The 25248-nt window shown below is 37.1% G+C and overlaps 1 protein-coding gene across 2 annotated transcripts in view; it reads left to right on the top strand.

Annotated features, from left to right (window-relative positions):
- The window catches only part of LOC137408430 (zinc finger protein 652-B-like), an 81238-nt gene that overhangs the window by 33690 nt on the left and 22300 nt on the right, over positions 1 to 25248 (top strand). For both annotated transcript variants that reach the window (XM_068094957.1, XM_068094958.1), the window contains exons 11-12: positions 47 to 203; positions 11861 to 12047. In XM_068094957.1, coding sequence (XP_067951058.1) covers positions 47 to 203; positions 11861 to 12047 — 344 coding nt within the window. The remainder of the gene's footprint in view (positions 1 to 46; positions 204 to 11860; positions 12048 to 25248) is intronic.

The raw sequence follows: 25248 nt of genomic DNA, 5'->3' as shown, positions 1-25248 counted from the left end.
AGCTCTTCTTAATGCAGGAATATAGCCCAGTTTTGTATGCTCGCAGGCACAATGGACAGAGAGACTTCAAGTGCGGAGTTTGTGAGTTCTTCGGCTATACATTTACAGACATAAGGAAGCATATCGAGAGACGACACAGCGAGTGGAAGAACACTCTTTGTGAAAAGTGTGGTACCAGATTCAAGTCTAATGCTTCTCTCCAGGTGATATGTTATTCTTCCTTTAAACACGAACTTGTAGAAAATGTTTGTTGATTTTATTGGAAAGTATCAGTATTTTTCTATCGTTTGCAATTGTTTTTAATGTTTGAGGTGATCTGACTGCCAGGATGTTTCAAGATTGAAAGTGGCCAATCTTGATCGACGTTAAAATGCTCAGAAGAAAAATACATGTGAAAGGATGTCACTCGTTCTTATCAAATGCTATAGTTGATATCAGCTATAACATTACTTTTACATTGAAGTTGCAGCGTTACACATCTTTATTCTGCCGCTTTTTGCAGTTATAGTCATAATCCCACTTTCGCTTGATCTGAGCGTTATATCCCCGACCAAGTTTTGTCGATGTTATTCTTGAAACATCCTGACTGTCAGATCATCTTAAATATCAAAAACAATTACAAATGATAGAAAAATATCGATTTGTTCTGATAAAATCAACTAAAAATTTTCTCGAGTTCATCTTTACAGCCAGCCCTACAAGCGTCATTCGTGTCTCTATCTGTGCATAGATGTCTGTTTGTCTATACTTTTTGGATGTCTTCTCTCAGGCCCACTTTCCGTGACATCAACTTTATCGACAAAATGTCGAAACATGGGAAGATTGGTCAAAAAATAGTCATGGGCTTGCATCGTATCGGCAAAGATCGGTAGGATTTCGATCATATATATTGTTACGGTATAGTGTGAATGATCGATCCGATTAAAAAATATTGCTCATCGAAGAATGTTGACGTAAAAAGATTGACCTGATCGCGCCAAAAAGGAGCCATGTTGTTAGAAAGCAATAAATATGAGGTCTGATCCAAAAGTTCTTGGAATGGAGTTGTATACTCGTGCATAAAACCCATTGCAGCGTTGGCTGGGAAACACCTCTGGAGTGTTGTCACAAAATTTCAAGCTGCTATGACAACGCGTTCTCACGTGAGCCGACGATATGTCAAGGTCTGTCAGGTGCTTCCGTCGCTTTTTAAAAACTTTATTTTAAAGGTCGTAATATCCTTGTTTTCCCTAATTTCGCACAAAATTTAATGCAAATACGCTGTTCCGATTGATTAGACATGACGATAAATTTGTTAAAAAAATGACGGAAGAACCAGACAGACCTTAACATATCGTTACCTCACATGAGAACGCATTGTCATAGCAACCTGAAATTTTGTGACAACACTCCAGAGGTGTTTCCCAGCCAACCCTGCAATGGGTTTTTCCATCGTGCAAATATGCATGAGTATACAACTCCATTCCGGGAACTTTTGGATCAGACCTCGTACAGTTTACAGTTTGCAGTTACGAGTAATGTAATTTTCCATAATAAAATATGTCGAGAACTTATAAACTATAAAGATGGAGTAAGTAGACTACCTTGACACAGCTCTGGCATGGCTGCAACAGTTTTTTCTTCGGCATTTGTTCATGGATATACAGTGTCACTGTTTCCATGGCGATGAGGTTAATCGGCAAGTTTGCGCCATCCGTGAAATGGAAATGGCAAAGATCCGCAAGTCAAGCGAGTTTTTTTACTCGTAAATTTTTATCAGATGTTTCATATTTGCGAATGATGGGAAACGGCTTTTGCGATTTATGCGCAAAAAATTCTTCGCAAGCTATTCCATTTTAAACATTTTTCACGCTTTAGTCGTTCTTACTCCGATTCGAGCACCTCCGAATGCGCCATTATGCATTTTTTGTGCCATGCCCTGGCCTTTAGCGTAGCATTTGTTATTAGCAAAGCACATCATGCAAACGTTCATTGAAACACTTGCGCGCACAGTAACTCAACGGGCCCACAACTCCAAATGTGCACCATGGAAACATAGTGAAAGAGATATCACAGATTGGATTAAAAAAATCTACCTTGCGAAGTGTCCTAGGCCAGGTGACATTGCAGTATCTAGTAGCGCATGACCAAGGTTGATCTTATTTGGTCATGGCTTTGACAACCTGTACAGGAGTTAGACCATCTATCCTCCTTCAATGCCACTCTTATGGCTGCCTGTATCGGCTTCCTTCCATACTGCGCTGTCTCCTTCCTGTTTCCTGACCGTGCAGGTGCACTAGCCTATCGTATCAACCACTACGCTGTTTCCTTAACTTGTCCTTAGACGCGTTCTGAAGCAAGGATTTTTATAGCTGCGCTCTGTCAGCACTTTAAACGATTGGGTTGTCGAGGCGTCGTGCAATGGTTATGTCAGCTAATAGCTCTAGCCGGGCTGGTCACTATATCTTTAAGTGGTTTTCAGTATTCAAAAAAAAAAAATTTTTTTTTTTGTTTTGTCGGTATTAAAAAACAGCAATGCCTCAAACCTATGATTTGTTGTGCATTGTAAATCTTTTGATACCAAATAATTGTAATGTGAATTTTGGTGCAAGTCGACCTTTAAATTAAAAAGCGAAGTTTAGTTTTTCTATTTTGAAGGCCAAAGGGGTGAGTTCGCGAAGATCTTTGAATAGATTAGGCAATTTGCATGTATTTTTCTGTTCGTATAACATAAAATCCCTATAATGTAAACGTCAACTGAACGGACGATTCACGACGTAGAAGCGTCTGCTGTATAAGGTTTTCTGTCACAAATCATTCCTAGTGTGAGTTGTATATTGGAGGCCCTGTCATTAGACCTTTGCTCTATACCTAGGTATAATGTTTGCACTGAAATTTGTTGTCTATGGTAGGGAAACCCAAATGTTAATGCTGTGCTACCTATTTTCGATATACTAACATAGACATTGATCAGAATTTCTGAAAACGCATCGATAGGTAAAAATTTGAAAAGCTAATGCTAGTGAGTTCATATGCAGATTTTTTTAAACAGTTGTTATACTTTTACTAATTTTATTAATAATTGTGTTTTTTGTGACGCTTAGGAACCGTTGCTTGTTTTTGGAAAGGATTTATAGAAATTGATGCTCGCTTCAATGATCCCTCACTTTTTGTGTATATCCAGGACCATCAACTCCCGCAATAAGTGAAAATCTACACAATAGAAACTAATGTTTAAGTCTTTTTTTCACTGATTGTAAGCATTTTCCTTTTTTTCTTAGATTCATTAGACACTTGTGAGGGTCTTGTGGGTTTTAAGAAGCGTGATAAAGAGTAGTATACGCACGCACGGCGCACTTTTACACTTCGCAAAACATAAAAAGTAGCCAACTGTGACAGCTGCTAGCACAATAATGCCTGCGGATTGATCACACAGGGCCAGAAAATGAGAGAGATTCATGTATTTATGCTTTTTAACCCTTGGAATCCTGACTCCTTGTCAATGTGTGTCAGTTTCTCTGGGCAATTTGTCCAACGATAGGAAGTTTTGAAGCTATTATTAAATATATCTAAATATACTCATAGTCCGCTAATAACTGATAAAACACTGGTAACAAAGTCCAGCAATACACAGCAAGCGTCATCAAATGGGAAAAATGTGTTTCACAGCTTTGTTGGTTAAAACCATAAAAATTTGTACAATTTTAAAAACTTCTAAAAATCTTAAAGGTTGACTTGCAACAAAATTCACATTACAGTTATTTGGTATCAAAAGATTCAACATGGCTTACTCTGTTGTGTTGTAAGTGCCAAGTATGTGGAAATGTGATTACGAGCTCTTAAAAGCTTAAAAACAAAAAGCTGCCGTAGATTGGAATCTCTTTATTTCGATGGCGTAGCCACGAAATTTGGTTATCGTCTTGTCACGTATGTTTTCACGTTAATTGAAAGGCCAATACAAAGCTCAATATAAAACTTATCGTAGTACTAGTTTATGACAAGCACTTCGGGTTTCACCGAAGACCCCGTATCAAATATAGATGCTCGCTACTTTACAGTTTTGTTTCGGCATTATTCAATCGTCAAGTCGTAATCTGATCATGTGACCCAATACTTCGCAAATAATTTTTGCAGTACTTTTCGATTATCACAGGTAACCAACAAGCTCGTCATGATTATCAGACAATGATATGTACTGCTTCGAGCTAAGGTTAAAAAGTTTAACGATTTTTTACGGTAAGTTATAAGATATCGCTGCTAAAAGTGACAGTATTACAATGACGATAAAATAGACGCGTAGGAACAATAGACATGGTTTTATTGAACGCGTGAAGTATATTTGTGAAAATATTTCGACGAATAAGGTTGCAAGAGAGTGTAAACAGAAACCATCTCTCACAACTACCTCACATTTGAGCCGTTTTGGAAAGAGAATCCAAACTACGGCGGTCTCCTGTGGCTGCGATTAACTGTTCGTTTTTGAGCTTTTAAGAGCTTGTAATCACCTTTCCACTTATTTTGCACCTACAACACAACAGAGTAAGACATGGTGAATCTTTTCATATCAAATAACGGTAATGTGAGTTTTGTTGCAAGTCAACCTTTAACATTAGCATCATATACCTCGAGGACACATTTATCATCGTTTTATGACTCAAAATAATCTAGAAAGTTATGGTCAGTGTCATATAATTCTTCATCTGCATCATAATCATCCGTGAGATAACAACAAACGAGTCGTATCAATTTTTTCGCGATATCGTTCCAGTAAAATTTTTGTTATAGCGAAGGAAGTTGATGAAGATATTTGAAACAATTTATAATGGAAGTAAAATTTCTGGTCTAATGCCCTGTTCAAAAATTACTTTGATTGGTTTAAGCTGTTACTTAGAAACAGCTTTTGTAAACAGAGCCATATGAATGCTAGTATTCTACCGTTAGTTTTAACTGTGATCATGGTTTATCGATTTTATTCGTGAAACATCCTGGCAATCAGATCACCTCAAACATCAAAACAATCACAAATAATAAAACAAATACCGACACTTTGTGATAATATTTTCAATTTTGTGAAAGCTCATCTTTAAAGGAGATAGAATAGCAGCTGCACTGGCACTCAGTACAGCTGATCCCTAGAAATTGAGCTGCCGATGTTTTCTTGGGCCCTGGTTCAGTATCATGAACCGGCCAGGGGGCCTAGTGAAAGGTCTAGCCAAGTCTGCAGACAAAGAGAATTTGGTCGGTAGGGTCCTGCTTTGTGATGTTGCATCAAGTATTTCCGTAAAGATCAGTTCACGCTGCATCTAAGTTTGGTGTTCTCATCGATTATTCGATGCCTATGCGCACCATAAACGTTGACGCCGCGGAGGCAACCGATGGATATATTAGAAAACATTGCGGCTGTCAAACTTTCCTGATGTTTTGCGAACATCTACAACCATGAGCATTGTGTACCACTTCGGCGATGGTGATTGGCTGTCATAGATTACTTGACAGATTTTTCCTTCATGATATTCTACGAGACTTGTATTAAATCGACTGCATTCTATAATGATATTACTATGTAGCAGGGTATTTGCTGATGGAAATGCAGATGGCTTTGTGATAAGTATGAACAATGTTATCGCAAACGATCACCGATGTCTAGCATGATTAACACCGACATACTGCGATACTGTGTGTACCTTGAAGATATACTCATCATTCATTTCACAGTATAAAATTTACAGATTATTACACTTAGCAATTAAAGAAATATGCTAATGAATAATATTTATTAATATGTATATAATATGAAATATGAAAATAGTCTGTAAAATGAATAAAAAGATTTTTGATTTTGTTACTTCATCTTAGAGAAGCTTTAGCGAAATTGTGATGGTACGAAGGTCAAGGTCTTAATAGAGATAGCAGCGTAGCGCCTTCAATCGTAATAAATTCAGTTTCAATTCATTAGACTTACCTTATCTTTATAATCTTGTCATTTTACCTTTCACCAACTTCATCATTTTCACTTTCGTGGTTCGAGAAATACGGAATGACCTGCTGGAATCACTTCTGATGTAAAGCTGGAAGTTTGCTCAAGCTTACATGAGATGCTTGAAAAGTTTGTATGTTGAGGTGATCTTAAGTAGAGTACAGTGGATTACGCTTCTTCAAACTTCATTTCCCTGGACTATCAATTGTTCAGACAACGTCCGATTGTCCGATGCGGACGTGTGTATATGTCCGAAGAATGACAACTTCAATCTTTCGTTCATTATTACTGTTATTGATATTATACAGTACCCTATTGTAGGTATAACAATATTTTACTCTCTTGTGTATAATGTATAGACCTATATATATACAATATAGGCCTATACAGATATACAGTCAAACATAGATAACTCGCCTTCGGATAGCTCGAACACATGGTTAACTTGAACGATTTTGTTTGGTCCGTTCCCACGCAATGATAAATTGCTTCAGATAACTCGACCTCAACTTTGTTAACTCGAACAGTTTTTTGCCCAACGGTTGCCGAAACGGTTGTTATCGGTTTAACAAATCACTTTATTCCAAGCCATGGAGATAAACCTCAATTTTTAGTAGTTCATAGGCGTCGTTATTACCATCATCGGCAAAATATTTTTGTCAACGACTTTTCTAAAGGTTTGATGAAATTTGATTTTTACCAAACATCCGCTTAGGGATGGCCCTCCGGGAACAAGGAAAAGTGAGGTAACCTTCGCATAAACTTCAAGAAAAATCGGCAAACTTGATCTAACATCACCTCAAACAACAAACCAGTCTCAAGTGATAGTAAAATCTCTATACCTTTTGATAAAACTTTCTTAAACTTCACCACATTAGAAGCATTTAATTTGAAACAAGCCATTTATGCTTTTGATTTATATTATAGTTTGTATATTTACATGTATCTACTAATAAATACATGGACTTGTGACAGTGCTCTGATAGCTTGAACGCTCTGATAACTCGAACACTTTCACTCGGTCCCGTGAAGTTTGAGTTATTCATGTTTGACTGTATATAGATATATACTGTACTATATTGTATCCTAGGAACATGTGTACGAGACAATATAGGCTGTTTAATGTACAGTACTCAATTTTCAATATGCAGACTTTTTTAATCTGTAATCAGATTGTAATCACTGGGGTGGCTTCCATTCACTATGTTTCCGCCATACGATTAATCCGCACGTAAGCGTCGATCCCCAAGAAGAAAACAGCAAATATCTGCAAGTTTTGTTATTCGCTAATTTTTTTTTATCAAATGTTTCATGCTTGCGAATGATAGAAACGGCTCTTGCGAAAATGCAAGAAAATGGAGCGCGAGTTATTCCAGTTCATTCTTGTTTCGGTTAGAGCAGGTTCTAAAGCGCCACTATGACCTCCGGCACAGGACCCATTTTCGAGTTTAACGATGCTCCCACATTAAACCGCATCGTGCAAATGTTCGTTGACACACTTATCGCATGGTAACTTAGCGTGCGCACAATTCCAAATCCGCATCATGGCAACGTAGAGATGAAAATGCACCAGTTCAAAGCTGGGTGACTACAACCTATTGATGATAGAAACATCGTGCTGGTCTTCCTCATATCCAGCAGAGCATACCACTGTGCAGTAGATGGATCTAGTTCAGGGGTCATGGCCACATTCTTCCTACCGACTTAGTAGTTCGTAGTTGGGCTGTCAACCAATGAGCCAGTATTAGGGTAAAGTGCACCTACTGTAGGTTGGGAATATTTTACGATGCGTAACTATCGGTCATATTCGTTATGAGTGAGTCCAGCTTAGATATCGTTAATCAGATAGAATTTTGGTATTTCATATTGATTAGTGATTTCATAGATGTTTTTATTTGGAAAGTGGAGTTGTCTATTCTACTGAATAGTATTTTTCTTATCAGTAGATCAACATAAATTTAAAGCATTGTCTCTCACGATCAACTGTTTTACAACGAATATTCAGCGAAAAATGACAACTGATTTAAAATATTATAAGAACTCCGCAATTCCTTAACTTTTGACAGTTTTTGCGAAAAATATTTATCATCAACTGGGAGCACGAGATCGTTGAAACCCACTCATACCCATCAACGTGGAGTTGCCTCTACATGTTGCGATTGACTTGGTGCTTTCAATCATCGTGTCATTAGAAACTAATTTCCTATCAGCAACCATTTTTCATTTTTGCTCGGGTAAAAACGCTCTCAGTATTTCGGCGATATTGAAAGAACTATTAATCCAATCGAATTGAAACATTGGAATTACATTCCTTTTAGAAAACATACAAAGCGAAAGCCAAACGGAAAGCGCAACAAAACGAAGTGAAACTGCTCTCCCAAATTTAGGATCAGGTGGCGTCGAATCAGGTGGGAGGACAATTCCCCATCCCATGTCGGGCCCAGGGATCAAAGTTAAGGAATGACTCCAAGTTAGTTTCATGGTACTCTGCGTAAGTTTTTCTTCCTTATCATCGTCAAAAGCTTTACAAATGATGTTCCGTTCAAAAGGAGTGCTACCCTAGGACACTTATATTTCGCTAGTATTTAGTTTCGTGAGTAGCACACAGAGTAAAATTTCGCTGCAACTTAATTTCGCTGCAACTTAATTTCGCAGCTCTGATGAGTGCGAAAATATAGTGATGTGAAAATAAATACAGGGGAACAAACAAATTAAATTCCTCAGGTCCGGTCCTCTAGTAAAAAAAGTTTTTATATTTGCGACTAGTTTGTATTTGTAACCCGCAGGTATAAATGTATGGCAGAAATCGATAATTCAACGTGATCGCTTGCTGCCATTTGTTTCTTGGACTATCAATGACGTCTCGGTCCTTTCCGTCGGGACCGATATGGTACCAATATTAGATCTCAAGTATTTATAGCAAGCGATGGCCATGGCACGTTTTGAGTTCACAATATTTCAAATTAAACAAAAATCAAATACAGTACATGTCTCATAAAAAAGAAAATAGATAACAACCAACATCACAACCAGAATTGTATAACATGGTTGGACCTGGTGAGGGTTGTTATCGTTTTTGGTTGGCAGTAAAATTCATCACTACAATAAGTATTATTTAATTGTATGACTTCACCTACCAGACTTTCATCCTCATCAGTTACAAATTCGGTGACTAAACTGATATCATCATCTTCTTCGTTTGTCTTGGCTTTTCCAAAAAAACTTGTTATCTTAATTTGCTTTGCCATGCTGCTCATTCGGTGTATTAACGAATTTACTAGAAATTTCCCAATGAGCTCAATCACACACAAAATTATCTGCATTTCTAATATCACGATTTTGTTGTGGATATCAATGAACTACAGGGCCGTATTCCCTTGGACAGCTGGCCGGCTAAGACGCCCCAACTTTTTAGGAATTTCATAGTCCAACGGCTATAGAAAGGTTTTTATCGCTGTAGAATTTCACTTTATTCGAAGCCATAGATACAAACATCAACTTTTAGTAGTTCTTAGGCGTCATTATTATCTTCATCAGCGGCAAAATATTCTTGTTAACGACTTTTATAAAGGTTTGCAAAATATCAAGTTTTAGCAAACATCTGCTTGCCCATATCCTACTTAATGAACTTGAAATAAAATCGGCAAAAATGATCTTTGTTAAAACGCTTAAAAAAAAGATGTCTGCTTTCTGAGCTTTTTAACTGCATACAAGTTTTGCCTGTTTTAATTTTAAAACGTTTTGTCAGTCACATCAGCTAAAACAAAGCAAATCTCAAAAAATAGAAAAATGTTGATACTTGCCAATAAAATTTTTTAAAACTTCACGTGAGAGGCCCGGCTGAGGCCCTACATAAGAGAAACCTGTTGGGAGCTTACAGCACCCCCCCCCCCTCCTTCTCCACACCCCAGATGTTCATAACTAGTCGTCTAACATTAGCCCCCCAACTTGCAACCAGTGAATACAGGCCTGTGTAGAACATAGCTATTTAATTTCGAATTTTCGCTAGTTCGTTATGATAGTTTAGTTTCGCGCATTAATTTTTCGCGTGATGATGACTTCGCGAAAACGCGAAAGTTAGATGCCGCGAATACTTAAGTGTCCTAGGGTATTCAAGTGCGGTATCAGTGGATCTGGTTCTATATAAAAGACTAGGAATGAAAGGGTTAAGGAAGAACTGCGAGTTCATTTTTTCGGGTCACTCTGCACAAATTATTTTTTGTATGCTAAATTCTAAACCGACTGGCTCAATGTACCAATTGAGAACATTTTTTTCAGATGTCGCCATTTCTCCAGTCACAGGTTGCGAGTCTATTTTGAGGCCAACATGGGAGCTACGCTCAGTGACCTCTGCTATATCAAGCGTATACCGTTGGCACCAGCATTCACGTGATATGGCAAGTCATTTAAAAGCGCAGCTTTGGAATTTCATTCATTGCTCCTCGTGGTTGATCAAGCTTCTACATCAATTACTAAGAGCGTGGGAGTTCCCCTGGCTAGCTCAGTCTCCGTTGTTACTAGCGCATACGCCATGCCTCTGTAGCACGGAATTGTTGAGTAGGACAAGATGGCCACAGCTACAGTTGAAACGTTCTTTATTGCTGTGCGGTATTTTAATTAATTTGATTTGCTGTTTGAAGCGGAATATAAGTGTTTACTGCAGCTGTCGTATCGTCCAGCCTTGGGCATTCTCTTACGTAACTGTTGACCAGCACCGGCTTTTAATGAGAGTCCCTTGGTTCATTCATAAATTTACCGTTGTAAACTTGAATGAACTGGTTGTGAAATGGTAGAAAGGATAGTTGTCGACGCAGAATGACACAGTCATTTTGTAGTTGTCTCCACATCACGGCATGACTAATGAAATGTAGGCAAACCACAAAGAATGCATAATGCTAGAAAAAGCATTTGGTTAGGCATGTGATCTAAGGCGAAAACTGATTACATGCTTCAAGATCATGCTGGCTTATTAAACATCCATAGAGTCGACCCTCGTTTGTTCAGACTGATGCAGGCTGGGCCATGTCCGGGACTTGAAAAATGTCCATACATTGTAAATTGAGCACCATACTGTACATTAAACAGCCTATATTGTCTCGTACACATACTCCTAGGTTACAATATGGTACAATATGTATATACAGTATACGTGAAAGAGTAAAATATGATTATACCTGCAAGAGGGTACCGTACAATATTAATAACAGTAATAATAACAAATGAAATATGGTACAATATACATATACAGTATACATGAGAGAGTAAAATATGGTTATACCTGCAATAGGATACAGTATAATATTAATAACAGTAATAATAACAATTGAAAATTACGGTACAATACCCACATGTCATCTGTCGCAATCTTGAGCAACATATCGGTTAAAGTTGTCATTTTTCGGGCAGATATGGCCGCATGGGCCAATCGGATGTTGTCTAGACAATTGAAAGTCCAGAAAAGTAAATTCCTAAGAGGTGGAGGTCAACTGCCTATACACCCCATGTGTCAGTAGTAGTCTATGGTACTAAGTTATGGTACTAAGTTATGGTACTAAGTTATGGTACTAAGTTATGGTACTAAGTTATGGTACTAAGTTATGGTACTAAGTTATGGTACTAAGTTATGGTACTAAGTGGGGCCATAACTTAAACAATAGTTGTACTGATCTTAATTTCAGTGCTAATAGTTAGTATTAAGTCTACAGTCATATATAAAGTTTTTTCCACATTCCTGTTCCCATAATCAGGGTAACTGCACACAAGTTAGGCTCTGGTTGCTAAGCATAGACTTGGCGGGAGGGGGGTGGGAGAGGGGCGAGTTTGGGGGTGAGCTGAGCGCCCCAGTATTTACTATAAAAGTGCTTACTTTTAGCTGTAGTTCCATGAGTCTAGATATATTCACAGGCCCATATCAAGTGCTGGCATGACAACCCACAAGGCAGTACTGCTGCCAGCTCCACTAATCCTGATGTCATCGTGTTCGTGGATCAGGATGCTGAAGAGTCCGACCAATCAAATGCCAATACCCTTATAATCAACGCTGATGGAACTCTGATGCCATCTGAACAGGAAGAGCAGGTTGTGGCCGCAGGTAACTATCATACAAATATCATAGCCAGCTACATGTATATAACTTGGTTTGCTAAATAATATTTGTTGTTTATTTATACATATTAGCGAACTTTAAAGATGGACTTGCACAAAATTTTTTATAATTTTTTATCGTCTGCGATTGTTTTTGGGGTTAGCTGACTGCCAAGAAGTTTTCAGGTTAAAATCGACAACACCTGATCGTGATTAAAACGTTCAGAGCAAGCAAAGTTTTAATATAAAATTCAACCGTGCTTTATATAAAATATATATAGTAATATATAATTATATATAAATATAAAATTTAATTGTGTGTATATAAAATGTGGAATAAGTACGTCCTTTTATGCACATTCTCGGCGTAATAGTCATTTCGTTTTTTCTGCTCGCCTGGTTATAATGTGAACGCAGTCATACTGGTCAAATAAAACTTGGCAGTTTTTTTGTGTTAATAGTACAATTTAGAGAAATTTAACAATGGTTTGATAATAAACCTTTAACAGTTCATAGCATATTTAGGCTCTGTTGTGATTAATCTAACTTATAATGGTATGTGGGGAGAGGTCAGTTTTTCTATGAAATTTTTTATTTTTGGTGGGTTTTCAAGGGTGAGCTTTTATGGGAGATGAGCTAAGATGTAAGCATACACTGTATTCTTCTGTTCTCTCTGTCAGCTTGCCAAAAGCTGCAAGTGATTTTCAATGATGTTGTTTAGCTGGATGTGATGTCATTGCCTAGTCATTCGTTTTCATATTCTTTATGCTGTAATATCGAGGATATTGGAATATCAGGCCTTTTATATTACAGTTATATCTCGACATGTGAGCTTAATGCGTTCCGAGAATAAGATCAAATTTCAAAATATCATGTTTTTAGGTCAGTTTTTCAAGGGTAGGAACGGATTAATTTGCATTTAGTTATTTTACACAGCAAATTTGATCTGAGATACGAAAAAAGTGACATACAAGCTTTAAGCTCGTATGTTGAGGTATAACTTTATTGTTCAAATCACCCTGGCGATTTTCATCAGGAAGAATAAGTCTTTTAAAATGCTAGAAGTATTGCATAGGATAACTAGTAAGAATAGGTGACTAGTTCAAGTGAGTAAATCGCCCGCAGGCAGTTGATCAACAAACAGACTAATTTACTCGCTTTTCCTCCATCGCTAAAAAGGTTCTTTAGTCAGGTAGATATGTTAATGCCGTTCATCATCCCAATAATTTGTAATTTAGCACTTTTGATTTCATAGCAGAATTAGTTTGCGATACTTTATAACATAGCAACGTAATAAAGAAAACCTGATAGAAATTTTTTTTTTTAAATCGCTAGAAGCAATATCATGACACACCTGAGATTTACTCACACAATGTTTGCTGTAGAAATAACTTCGGCTGTAGAAATAACTTCGGCTGTAGAAATAACTTCGGCTGTAGAAATAACTTCGGCTGTAGAAATGACTTCCGAAAATTTTATAAGACTCGAACCACTAATAAATCTTATGCAAGGTATGTGAAGGACAGTTTTATTCTAATTATAAACGTTGCGCGTCGGTAGTTGCTTCCTATTAGTTTATTTTGTCGTACAAAAAAATCAATTGTTGACATTTTTATTTTTTGTAGTCTACTTGGTCTTTCAATAGCTATTACATCAAGAATAACCTGTGGTCATCGTCAAAACTGTCTTATAAATTAAATAGCAACAGCATACACCACTTTTCTTTTGTCATGCTAAACGGCCATCTAGTGGTATACCCGCTGGAAACTGGCTCAGATGATGTTTACTCCAGGAGTGTTCCTGTAAATTCTCTTCTTACTCTCTGTCCCAGTTCCCAATCGGCCATGGAGCAATGCTAATAGACAAGGTTATTACCATTGAAGTCATAAACAAGGCTTATACCTACGGCCTAGTAATATATTGCTATTGGTGTAAGAACAGGATATTGATGATGTAGAATATCATACACTCTCTTCTAGTTATAAACCACAAAATTAGGTATCAATCCTTGGTGTGTTCAATTTTAATAAATTGTTGATATGGTTGATTGATCGATCAACTATCAACTATTGGTATAAACAGAAAAATAAATAACAGAATTTTTGGAAAAGGAAGCATTGGTCAGCTTTTTTCTTTTGCCCTTTTAAGTCATTTTTTACCTTGTGCTCGTCTTTGAGTAACTGATCTCCTCTGTTCAGCCATCGTCTCTCTTTGTTTGGGCAGTATTACATTCAGACTTACATCCGCGAAGCAAAAATTTTTGTTTCGTTGTTATACCTTCCAAAAATCGACTAACCATCGTTTCCATCCGGTCCATCAAGAGATACGTGAATGATAAGTTTTGTTTACTATTCGCTATGTTTGGCATCAAGTATTGTATTGTTGACATAAATATTTATACAGATCAGCTGACCATGTCAAAAAGTTAACATTTTTATAGTTCATTTGTTAAGGAGTTTTTTAGCTGACCATATTACGCGCTTTGTCAAGCATGGCTGGAAATGCGCGAAGGAATTGAGCTGAGCAATTAGGTGATGCATTGGGAGGGTTGGATATCTATTATCTGTATGTATACAGCAATACTCTGGCGACATCTGGTTGCACCAGTGTTGCAGCGCTATTCCGGGCAACAAGCGGATGTTTCCATAGGGCGCTATAGTGCAGCGATGGTCATACTACGCCTTATGTCAAGGTTGTATGTTTAACTTGTGTGCATGCGCAAGTGCGACGCCGTTGGTCACTAAGGAGTTTCCATGACATAACGATGGCGCGTTGCACCGACGTTTTATTTCCAAACAGTGACACTGAATCACGACAGAATGAGAGCAACATGGCTGTTTCCTTGATGGTATTGCAGCACTATATGGGGGTGTTCCTAAGCTATCACTCTATGGAAACTTAGTAAATGTGTTAGGAGACCTCTATGAGAAATGTTGCATATATTAGTCTCCATAGCTTAGCTATTATCATCACTGTTAGCGGTAGTTAAAGATAGCTGTAAAGTCACTTTTGTCACATCACCTCAGGCTATGTTGAGATTTTGTATGTTATTTAGTTTTCTATCTATAAAGACAGGTATCCCTTTAATACCGCGAACTGATATTCTAAAAATCACAGGCTAATTCTAATTCAAAATATCTTCTACCTGAAGACTTAGGAAAAAATTTGAAGATTTCATAATATAAATACAGTCAAACATGGATAACTCGAACTTCAAGGGACCGAGCAAAAGTGTTCGAATTATCAGAGCATTCAAGTTATCAGAGCACTGTCACAACTCCATGTATTTACTTATTTATTAGTAGATACATGTACATATGCAAACTATAAAATAAATCAAAAGCACAAATGGCTTGTTTCAAATTAAATGCTTCTAATGTAAAGTTTAAAACATTTTTATCAAAAAGTATAAAGATTTTTCTATCACTTGAGATTGGTTTGTTGTTTGAGGTGATGTTATTGCCAGGACGTTTTTTTTAGATTGACATTGGCAAAAATTGATCGTTGTTGAAATGCTCAAAAGAAAAGACATCTTTTTCTTTTGAGCGTTTTACCCACAATCAATTTTGCCGAGTTTTCTTGAAGTTTATGCAACTTCAAGAAAAAGTTACCAAAGAAAAATCCCTTACTTTACCTGGGATTCGTTAAGAGCAACACTCCGAGGCAGTTCAATTAAAAGTTTTACGAGGTTTAACGGTACATTGTATATCACTCACGCTTTTTGAATGGATACTTACTGAATGTACACACGTATTCTGTGTTTAGGTCAAACGATGAATAGTTTTTTTTAGCTATGACAACGTATACGTTTAATAAAAACAATTTTAAGACGTTTTAAACATTCAACATTCCGACGTTGATTCAACACGGAATCAACGTCGGAAAACTATTCGTCACGGGCTAGCCGGGTCACGCACTCAATAATTTTCGCCACGCACATACAAAACAACATGCTGTTTTTGTTTTGTATGTGCGTGGCGAAAATCCTTGCGCGCGTGACCAGGCAAGCCCGTGCTATTAATCGTATAGCAGTATAAATCAAATTTGACCAAACCTTTAGAAAAGTCGTTGACAAAATTATTTTGCCGATGGTGGTAATAACAACGCTTATGAATTACGAAAAGATGAGGTTTACCTCTATGGCTTTGAATAAAGTGATTTTCTAAAGCGATAACAACCGTTTCGGTAGCCGTTGGGCAAAAAAACAGTTCGAATTAACAGTGTTGAGTTCGAGTTATTTATAGCAATTTATCATTACGTGGGAACGGACCAAAGAAACCGTTCGAATTAACCATGTTTTCGAGCTATCCGTGGCCGAGTTATCCATGTTTGACTGTAGCTATATTTAAAAAAACTCCCTATTACAAGCTTTGTTCTGTCCTGTTGTCAGGAATAGATGCCCTTAGAAGTCTCAGCAAATGGTTGTCATAGACCTCTGTAGAACCGATATGGAGACTTGTTGATAGGTTGATGAATAGATCATCTATCCTAGATTTCATGGTAAACCTATGCCGGTACTAGAACTTTTGCTTGCTGGATTAAAATTCCACCTTGGTTAGTTAATACTCATCATAGATGTTGCACCCACTTGTTTTTCCACAATCAAGGCTGATGTGTGCAGAGTTTGCTCATAAAATTGCATGCTTTGGCAGGTAGGGGATAATATAAGCATAGGAACTAAGGCTATGGGAACTAGCGCACCACATGTCAACCAGAAACCTCAGTATATCAGCTTTATTTCACTCATCACATCTCTTGTCTAACCGCTACAAGCTATGCCAGCAAATAAATATTCGGATTCTCTCAGTAAATACCATGGAAGTTGTCTGCTCTTTTGTTGTTGGTTTTGTGATAGTTTTACTTAGCTGGACTACGTGTTGGACAAACGGTGATGGCGATTTTAGAGGTCAGATTATCAGATTTAGTGGTTAATAGTACCATCAAAATTAGTTAATTTTTGGAAGGAGGGGTAGTCGGCTTATTTGAGACTTGTTTGTCGACATGAGATGAAATTTGTGATGTTGACTTCTCTCATTGGATAAACATTCCAGGTTTGTAGTCGCTAACACGTATAGCTCGGATATCCACCACAGTGTAAACATTGACAGTACCACAAACTAAGATAAGACCATAGCCGGAAGGTTTCCATCTAGTAGGCCAATGGCAGGCAGACTTTGACAGACCTGTCTCCTTCAGACTACTGCAGGTGCTCGTGTCTGGATGCCCTGGCTGCCTATTTCGGTTTCTAGTTGGAACCTGACTGTCGTTTTGGACCTCTTCCCAACTTCACTGCCTATTTTGATTCTTGTTCTAACCTTTGCGTCTTCATTGTTTGCATTTCAAAACTTGCTACAGAAATGAATGTCTCACATTGGCAGGTTGGCTGGTATCAGCACCAGACATCATATCGATGCTGGATTAGAGTGTTTTTCTGTCACTTTGCCGTGTTATCTAGTTCTGCGAGTGACGAATATACTTTTCACCATTTTTGGCAATCGCCAAAAGAGAAAAGTTCAATATTGCGATATTTCTTTTTGCAACCTGTGAAAATAAGACAATAACTATTAAAAATAGCTTTGATCGCTCAACTTCCTCGGCCAATTCACAACTGCTGCTGGCATCTTTGAAAAAGCATACTGAAAATAACATGCATTTAGGTCCTCAACTTGTAGAGGGTCATTGATGGTTAGCATGATACTTCTCGCCAAGCAGCCTTGACCCATTAAATTTGCCAATATGTTGACAATTTTCACTTTGTTTTAATTACTGTCGTCATTTTAATAGAAAACACATAAAAGTGGTTCGCTATATTTGTACATGTTGAAAATTAGCATGCAGTTCGGTCAAATTCTTAAATCGTTGAAATGCTTTTTTAAAATGACGAATAAAAAATTGCTTTACAATTTGAATATATATATATATATAATTCACTGCATGCATGGGAACACTGATACATGTCTCTACTTTTTTATGTGCAATAGAAGAGGAGTTATGAACTTATGAGTGCAGTTGTTCTATTGTAAAGCGAGTTAAGATAACTGTTATGATGCCATCAAATACTATGTGCTATAAATCTGCAAGTTTATAAGTTATATAATAATAATCTATTGAATGCTACAAATATATATATTCAAGAACAAGTAACATAAAAAAAACCATATTTATGATACATTCAAAAACAAAAATTGACATTTTTAAAACAAAAGTAACATTTTGAAATAAAAATTAACATTTGTGAAAAAAATATTAGCATCGTTTTCTCGGCCAGTTGCTTTCTGATTGTCGCTTTCGTTTGAAACCTTTTTATCTTCTGGCTGTTAAATACTTTCCAATGTGTCTTCTGATCTCAACTCCTTTTCTGCACAGCTGAACTAGTCGATATTAGCGTTCAAATAACTTTTTTAACTGAGCAAAACCTTTTTGCGGTACACTTTAGAGTGCGTGTATACACTTAGAGTGTGTGTATACACTTAGAGTGTGTGTATACACTTAGAGTGCGTGTATACACTTAGAGTGCGTGTATACACTTTAGAGTGCGTGTATACACTTAGAGTGCGTGTATACACTTAGAGTGTGTGTATACACTTAGAGTGCGTGTATACACTTAGAGTGCGTGTATACACTTGGAGTGCGTGTATACACTTGGAGTGCGTGTATACACTTGGAGTGCGTGTATACACTTAGAGTGCGTGTATACACTTAGAGTGCGTGTATACACTTTAGAGTGCGTGTATACACTTAGAGTGCGTGTATACACTTAGAGTGCGTGTATACAGTTAGAGTGCGTGTATACACTTAGAGTGCGTGTATACACTTAGAGTGCGTGTATACACTTAGAGTGCGTGTATACACTTAGAGTGCGTGTATACACTTAGAGTGCGTGTATACACTTAGAGTGCGTGTATACACTTAGAGTGCGTGTATACACTTAGAGTGCGTGTATACACTTAGAGTGCGTGTATACACTTAGAGTACGTGTATACACTTAGAGTGTGTGTATACACTTGGAGTGCGTGTATACACTTGGAGTGCGTGTACACACTTGGAGTGCGTGTATACACTTTAGAGTGCGTGTATACACTTAGAGTGCGTGTATACACTTAGAGTGCGTGTATACACTTAGAGTACGTGTATACACTTAGAGTACGTGTATACACTTCTCGTACAAATAGACAGAAACTGCTTGTAATCAAAATAGCCTTAAATTATCAACCTCAAATTTTTAGCCTCAAATAAGTGGTAGCACATCCAATCATGAGTGCAAAAACTTTTTTGCACTCACTATGCATTGAAGTATGAAGACCGCGTTAAAAAAGAAACTATTATCAGCCTGATACTAATTATTTCTTCGGTATTCCATTCAAAGTTTTAACAAAATAACTGTACAAACTTTGAGTTGTGAACGGAACTTAATGCGAACAGAAACAACAAACAAATTAATTGTTATTAATTTAATCGAGTCGTTATTAGTACAATTTTGTGGACACATTAATATTGACCACTTGGGTTGTAAAAATCAAAAACTTGAATAGTGGCGGTCAAATAGCGATGGCATTCAAATACAAGTTTTACGATATTTTTAGGTTGTGTTTTTATTTAAGTTCATTGTTAATTGTAACAAGACCATTTGGATGCCCTCATATTTTAATAGAGCGTCATACAGCATGTGGTATTTCGGCAAAATATTTTCGATTCGTATGAAGAGAGGTTTAGTCGTTAAGATGTAACTTACTGATAAATTTGTCTAGTTTGTTTTTTGCCTATTTGTCTGAAAAATTTGTCTGTTTTCGAGACTCCAACTTCCGGTTACAAAAGCGTACTTTTTTTCAGGTCTACGTAGGTCTATATAAACTACCACACTTGTCATACCAATTCTTTTTTTATCAGGTAATTTGGAAAATGCAAGAAACATGTCAAACGGATGTATTGTTGTTGATATATTTCATCATACTAGGTAACTGCCTGGATAATAAAAAGGTCTTTGCGTAGTGAATTTATTTTTATTTAATATACAGCATTTACCATCATAACTTTTAAACTTCATATCATGAGAAAAGTGTTTTGTGTAGTTTAAATAAATTAATAAAAAAAAGCTAGAACAACTCCAAAGGTGTTTAAATGTGAAATAATTAGCAAGTAATGGCTAAATAAAGAATTATTTGTTTTAATGGTTACAATGAGAAGTAAATTAATACTGATACAATTAAAACGAAATAAAAAAAATCACGAATATGTTGAATTAATAAGAAAGAATACATAAATGTGTGTCTATAAAAAAGTTTTTTGTTGCTACGGAAGATATCCATCAATATTTTGAATACTACCATACCGCTATCTCTCAATAGCCGACTGGCACAAACATGAAAATGAGATATCAAAATTAAATACATCAGAGATCAGACATAAATTAGATACATCAATTAAATACTAGATTCATCATGAGAGGATAATTTGATCTGTTGCTGTCGACGCTGCCGAGTAGCAGTACGGGCTGAACTGCAAATTCTTCAGTTTTATTAAATGAGTTTTTTAAGGCTGGTTCGGTTTCCTCTATTTATGTACTGACTCGTGCGCTAATTGCTGCTAACGCAGTTTACGTTTTGGGAGTTATCTGCTCTTTGTATCAAGGATTCACTTGATCTGCAAAATAATTGACAGCAAACAGATTTTTGTTAATAAATATCAGATCATCGTTATAATGAATTATTTTTTTTTAATTTCATTCAGAAATGTCGATGCTATTGTTCATACCGCATCAACCACCATCAACTAGGCAGCGAAGGTCCAGCAACAACATAAGTACAGGCGCCTTCAACAAATGTAGGTCTACATTTGTTGAAGTTTTCCCCAACCTTATCAATTTTTGTTGGGTTTTGCTTACAAGCTATAAAGCTGCTTCATCTTCCTCAACAATTCCAAACGAGATCATGGCTGATCCACTAGCGATGGGACGTCCATTCACAAGTGGGCTGCCATTGCGTGCGAGGAAGTACTCGGAGGTCTCTGCCAATGTCTGCGATTGTCATTAGGGTTTGCATTAAAATTAGATGGATTGATGAAAAAGGGTTTCTGCAGACATCTCAGCTAAGAATGTTGCTCGGCTCGCACATTCGCCTTTCAGCTACTGGAGAGCACCCCTCTATGTGTGCTCCTTTTGTTCACGCAAACAAAACTTGACCATTGATGCTATCTGATATTTGAAGTTTAAATGCACTCGTTATCTTTAGAGTTTGTTCAAACCAAACGACGGTTGAGAAATATTTACTTTAGCTCTGTTAAAAATAACTCTTTCTTTGTTAAAGTTACTATTTGATTAATTGCTTGAATATCTCGCGTGAATAGGATGGTCCACACGTAACCTCATCCTGTGGCTTCCGAATTCTCAATAACGCAAAATGTAGCGATATGCCACGTAAGAATCGAAGGAGGTGTCACTCTCATCCTACTGTGTGCCTGGACAGACCGGCTTTTGTACCGACTTAATGGGTCTGGCGACTTTTTTAAGAGTTTCAATTGTGTCTTTGTTGCGCTTTACATTATTTTTTAAATAATATTCACACGTACCATTATAATAACGTTTCGAATAACTGTTTTCTGTTTGTTTATTTATTGACCCTTTTGTGTCAGCCCTAAGTATGATGTAACGCGTGTATTGTCTCATTTTTGTAATTTCGCGGTAGTTATAGCAGAATGTCAACGTTCAAGTGATAATGACCTTAAAAAAAACTTCTGCTCGTCCTCTTGAACAATGCTTAACAAAATCTGCAGTTGAAGGTTGTGCTGTAGTGGAAAATTCCACTCATTTTTTTTATTTGGAGCCTTGTATTTGTTACGTAAAATTTTCATTCATGAAGGTATACTAATTTATTTCGTGTATATATACATACATTGCCATGATATAGCGTTACATCGCCCTTTTGAAGAATTTTGAAACGTGTCGAGAAGTGAAATATTTATCAGTGTATGTTTGTGCAATTAGTTACTTGTACTACTATAGAATTACCTGTACAAGCCATAGAGTTATCTGCATTAGCTCTAGCAACTATAGAATGGTTGTACTTAGCCATAAAGCTACTTATATAACCATAGATTTACCAAATTTGTTATATATGTTGTAGCCAACATTTGGAATACATCACTCTATATCATTGACCAATGTTTTTCAAAACGTTTGTGCATCTTTTACCAAATAAACAATACCAAATGTTTTATTGTGCATAACATCGATAAACTAGTCATACCTCTATTGATAGACTAGCAAGTTGTACAAATAGATCATCGGTGAGATTCATCCAATCAGGCACTCATGTACTCGGCACTATTTCGATATTTTGGGATTTGGACTGAAATCCTCTTCCTTATCCAAATCGGTTTGAGATACACCATGTTTCCGTAGCGCGGATGATACAGATTTGGAGTTGTGCGCACGTTGAGTTACCGCGCGCTAAGTGTTTGCATGTTGTAGATTAATGCAAGCGCTTTGTTAAAAAAGACAGAAATTCCACGCCGGCGGTCACAGTGGTACATTCCTGTCACGCTTAGCTGCGCGCTTTCGAAATGGGAATGACAGAAGTGTAGAAATGTTTAAAATGGAATAACTTTTGCAGCATTTTTTCACGTATCATGCATACATGCCGCTTCCATCTTTCGCAGGCATAAAACATTTGATAAAAATTTTCGAGTAAATAAATTCGCTGGACTTGCAGGTTTTTGCTGTTTCGAGCTTGTTGATGTTGCAAACTTGCTACTTAATTGTGTTATGGAAACACAGTGATAAAGTGCTCCGTAAATTATTACTAAAAAAAAGTTTGGTTTTCATATAAATAAGTTATAACAGGCTGCCATTCTCATTGTGATTGCTGGATTTTTGAAGCAACAAGGAAGCCATACCAAGAACTCTCCCGATATGTATTTTGCATAGATTGTTCCGAGCGATACTAAATGCTCAAATCCTAAATCCAGCATCGCAGTTTTACCAAATTTTCCCAGTATTGATGATTAGTATAAGTCTAAGCTCCGGCCCTTCACCGTTTCTGAGCTCTTTCGTTACATAAGCAGTTGCAATTGTGTTAGAACAGTCCGTAGAATATAATATAGTATTCAGTGAATATGGTAAAATAAAGTAGAATCCTTACTATAATAATGGTGGTGTCCGTCCATCCGTCTGTGCCAAGCCACGCGTAGAGGTTAGGCAAGAAGGTTTGCATTGAGCAAGATTGAAACTGCAACATTCAGCGTGGTACACTAATACCAATCAGTCACCCACTGGCATTCCATAATAATTGTACATATAGTGATCAGACCTAGTACTGGGGTACTAGAAGTTTTTATAGATTTTATCAGATTTGTATTTTTATATAATTTGCAGTTGTTTTTTAAGTTTGAAGTAATCTGACTGCCAGGATGCTTCCTTAAAGCGCTCAGATTAAGTGAAAGAGCGATTGTGACGTCTATAGTTGCAAAGAGACAGACAGAATCGAGACGCGTAATACTGCAACTTGAGCACAACAGCCGATATCAACTATACCAACTATAGCAACTAGTGATGTCATTTCACATGTATTTTTCTTCTAAGTGTTTTAACCATGATCAAGTGTTGGCAACCTTAATCGTGGAACATCCTGGCAGTCAAATCACCTCGACCATGAAAAACTATCGTAAATAATGGAAAAAAACTAACACTTTCTCATAAAATCTGCTAAAATTTTGTGCAATTGTATCTTTAGGATAGGTCGCTAGTAGTATGACAGGATACGCATGTATTGATTGTTAGTGAGTAGGGAGGATCCTTCAACATGGCTTGAAGCATATCTGGTTGAGTACTGGTTTTTAACAGGAAATGATTGGTTTACTCATCAACTAACGTTTTCATCGCCAGAGGATTGAGTAGAAAATGGCTGCCCGCTAAAAGAAGTGTTTGCCAAAGCTTTGATGTAGTGAAATTCTATCAGTTGCCAGCTTGTTGTATCTGTCGCAGTAATCACCGAGTGAGATCTAAGGCTATTAAGAAATTAGTATAAAAATGGCTGTCAATTGAGATTGGTCTGTTGGTGGTAGAATAAGTCCAAAGGAACATGATCTATACATGGCTATAAGCTAAGAGGTTCATTGTTTAATTTTATGATTGCTAGATTGGCAATTTGAGATTTGCACACGCATCCTAACCGCTAGGAGTGCAGAGCTTCTTTCATTACTCCTAAATGCAAACTGCAAACTAACATATAATGTTTCAAGGGCTGAGACACCCTTACGATCGATCGCATTGCTTCAGGCAATCACTCTTTGGCCGGCTGGGGGAAGCGTAACACATGACATCTTCGTCAATGTTGGCAATGGTTAGCATGTAACATTTGATATTTCGACATCGTGTTTTATCTGGAAATAGAAGTTCAATCACTAGATTCCAGAAGCGTTTTTATTGGCAGATTGAAGGAAGATTCAACTTGTGATTTGGATGCTCAAGCCTTCAAATCGCAGTTTGTCACGCATTGTGACATAGTGTTACTCGCTCCTCACCTTCTCTTGTTCAGGGGTGAACCTCCTGTTGTTTTGAGCTAGTAATGGAATGCGGCTTTTATATCTCACGCTGGCTGCGCATCCTTGCCCATTCATAAAACTCGATGAATGGCTGTCAGACGGGTAATGATGTGGCGTTGTGGTCAGGTCACCTTCGAGCTAGGTGCACTTGCCGGCAGACCTGCCATATATCTCTCACTTCGCGCATGGCTCTCGTTATTTGTCTCCTCGGTTTGCAATCAAGTCTGGTATGAACTCACAAGCAGCACGCGCTCTGTCATCATTATGACCTCCCTAAATATTTTTTGCAAGATTTTTTAATTCATCAAAACTGTTTTTTTTTTGTTATTTGTCCATTAAATTATATATAATATTACTTATTATTAATTTTTACTTCAAATCAAGCTAAAATATATTACGTCAATATCGTTTGCTGTTAGTTAATAATTTATTATATTCAATCTCAATTTTATATGTCAAAATTGCTTTCAATGTCTCTGCTTGGAAACTAGTGTCAGCAAACAGTTAGCTGGCAAGTCTGCAGGCTAATTCTTATCTTCTATTTACACAAATTCCACTAAGAGCAGGAAACCAACCAAACTCTCCCATAGAACAAACACTGTACATAATTTTATCCCTGACAGTGGTTTCTCGCTAATGCTAACACCTCCCGCCTCTCTACCTTGTCTCCT

Source organism: Watersipora subatra, chromosome 11 (genome assembly GCF_963576615.1).
Source record: "Watersipora subatra chromosome 11, tzWatSuba1.1, whole genome shotgun sequence".
NCBI lineage: Eukaryota > Metazoa > Bryozoa > Gymnolaemata > Cheilostomatida > Watersiporidae > Watersipora > Watersipora subatra.
The sequence above is the reverse complement of the archived record's forward strand: the minus strand, read 5'-3'. Positions and strand labels throughout refer to the sequence as shown.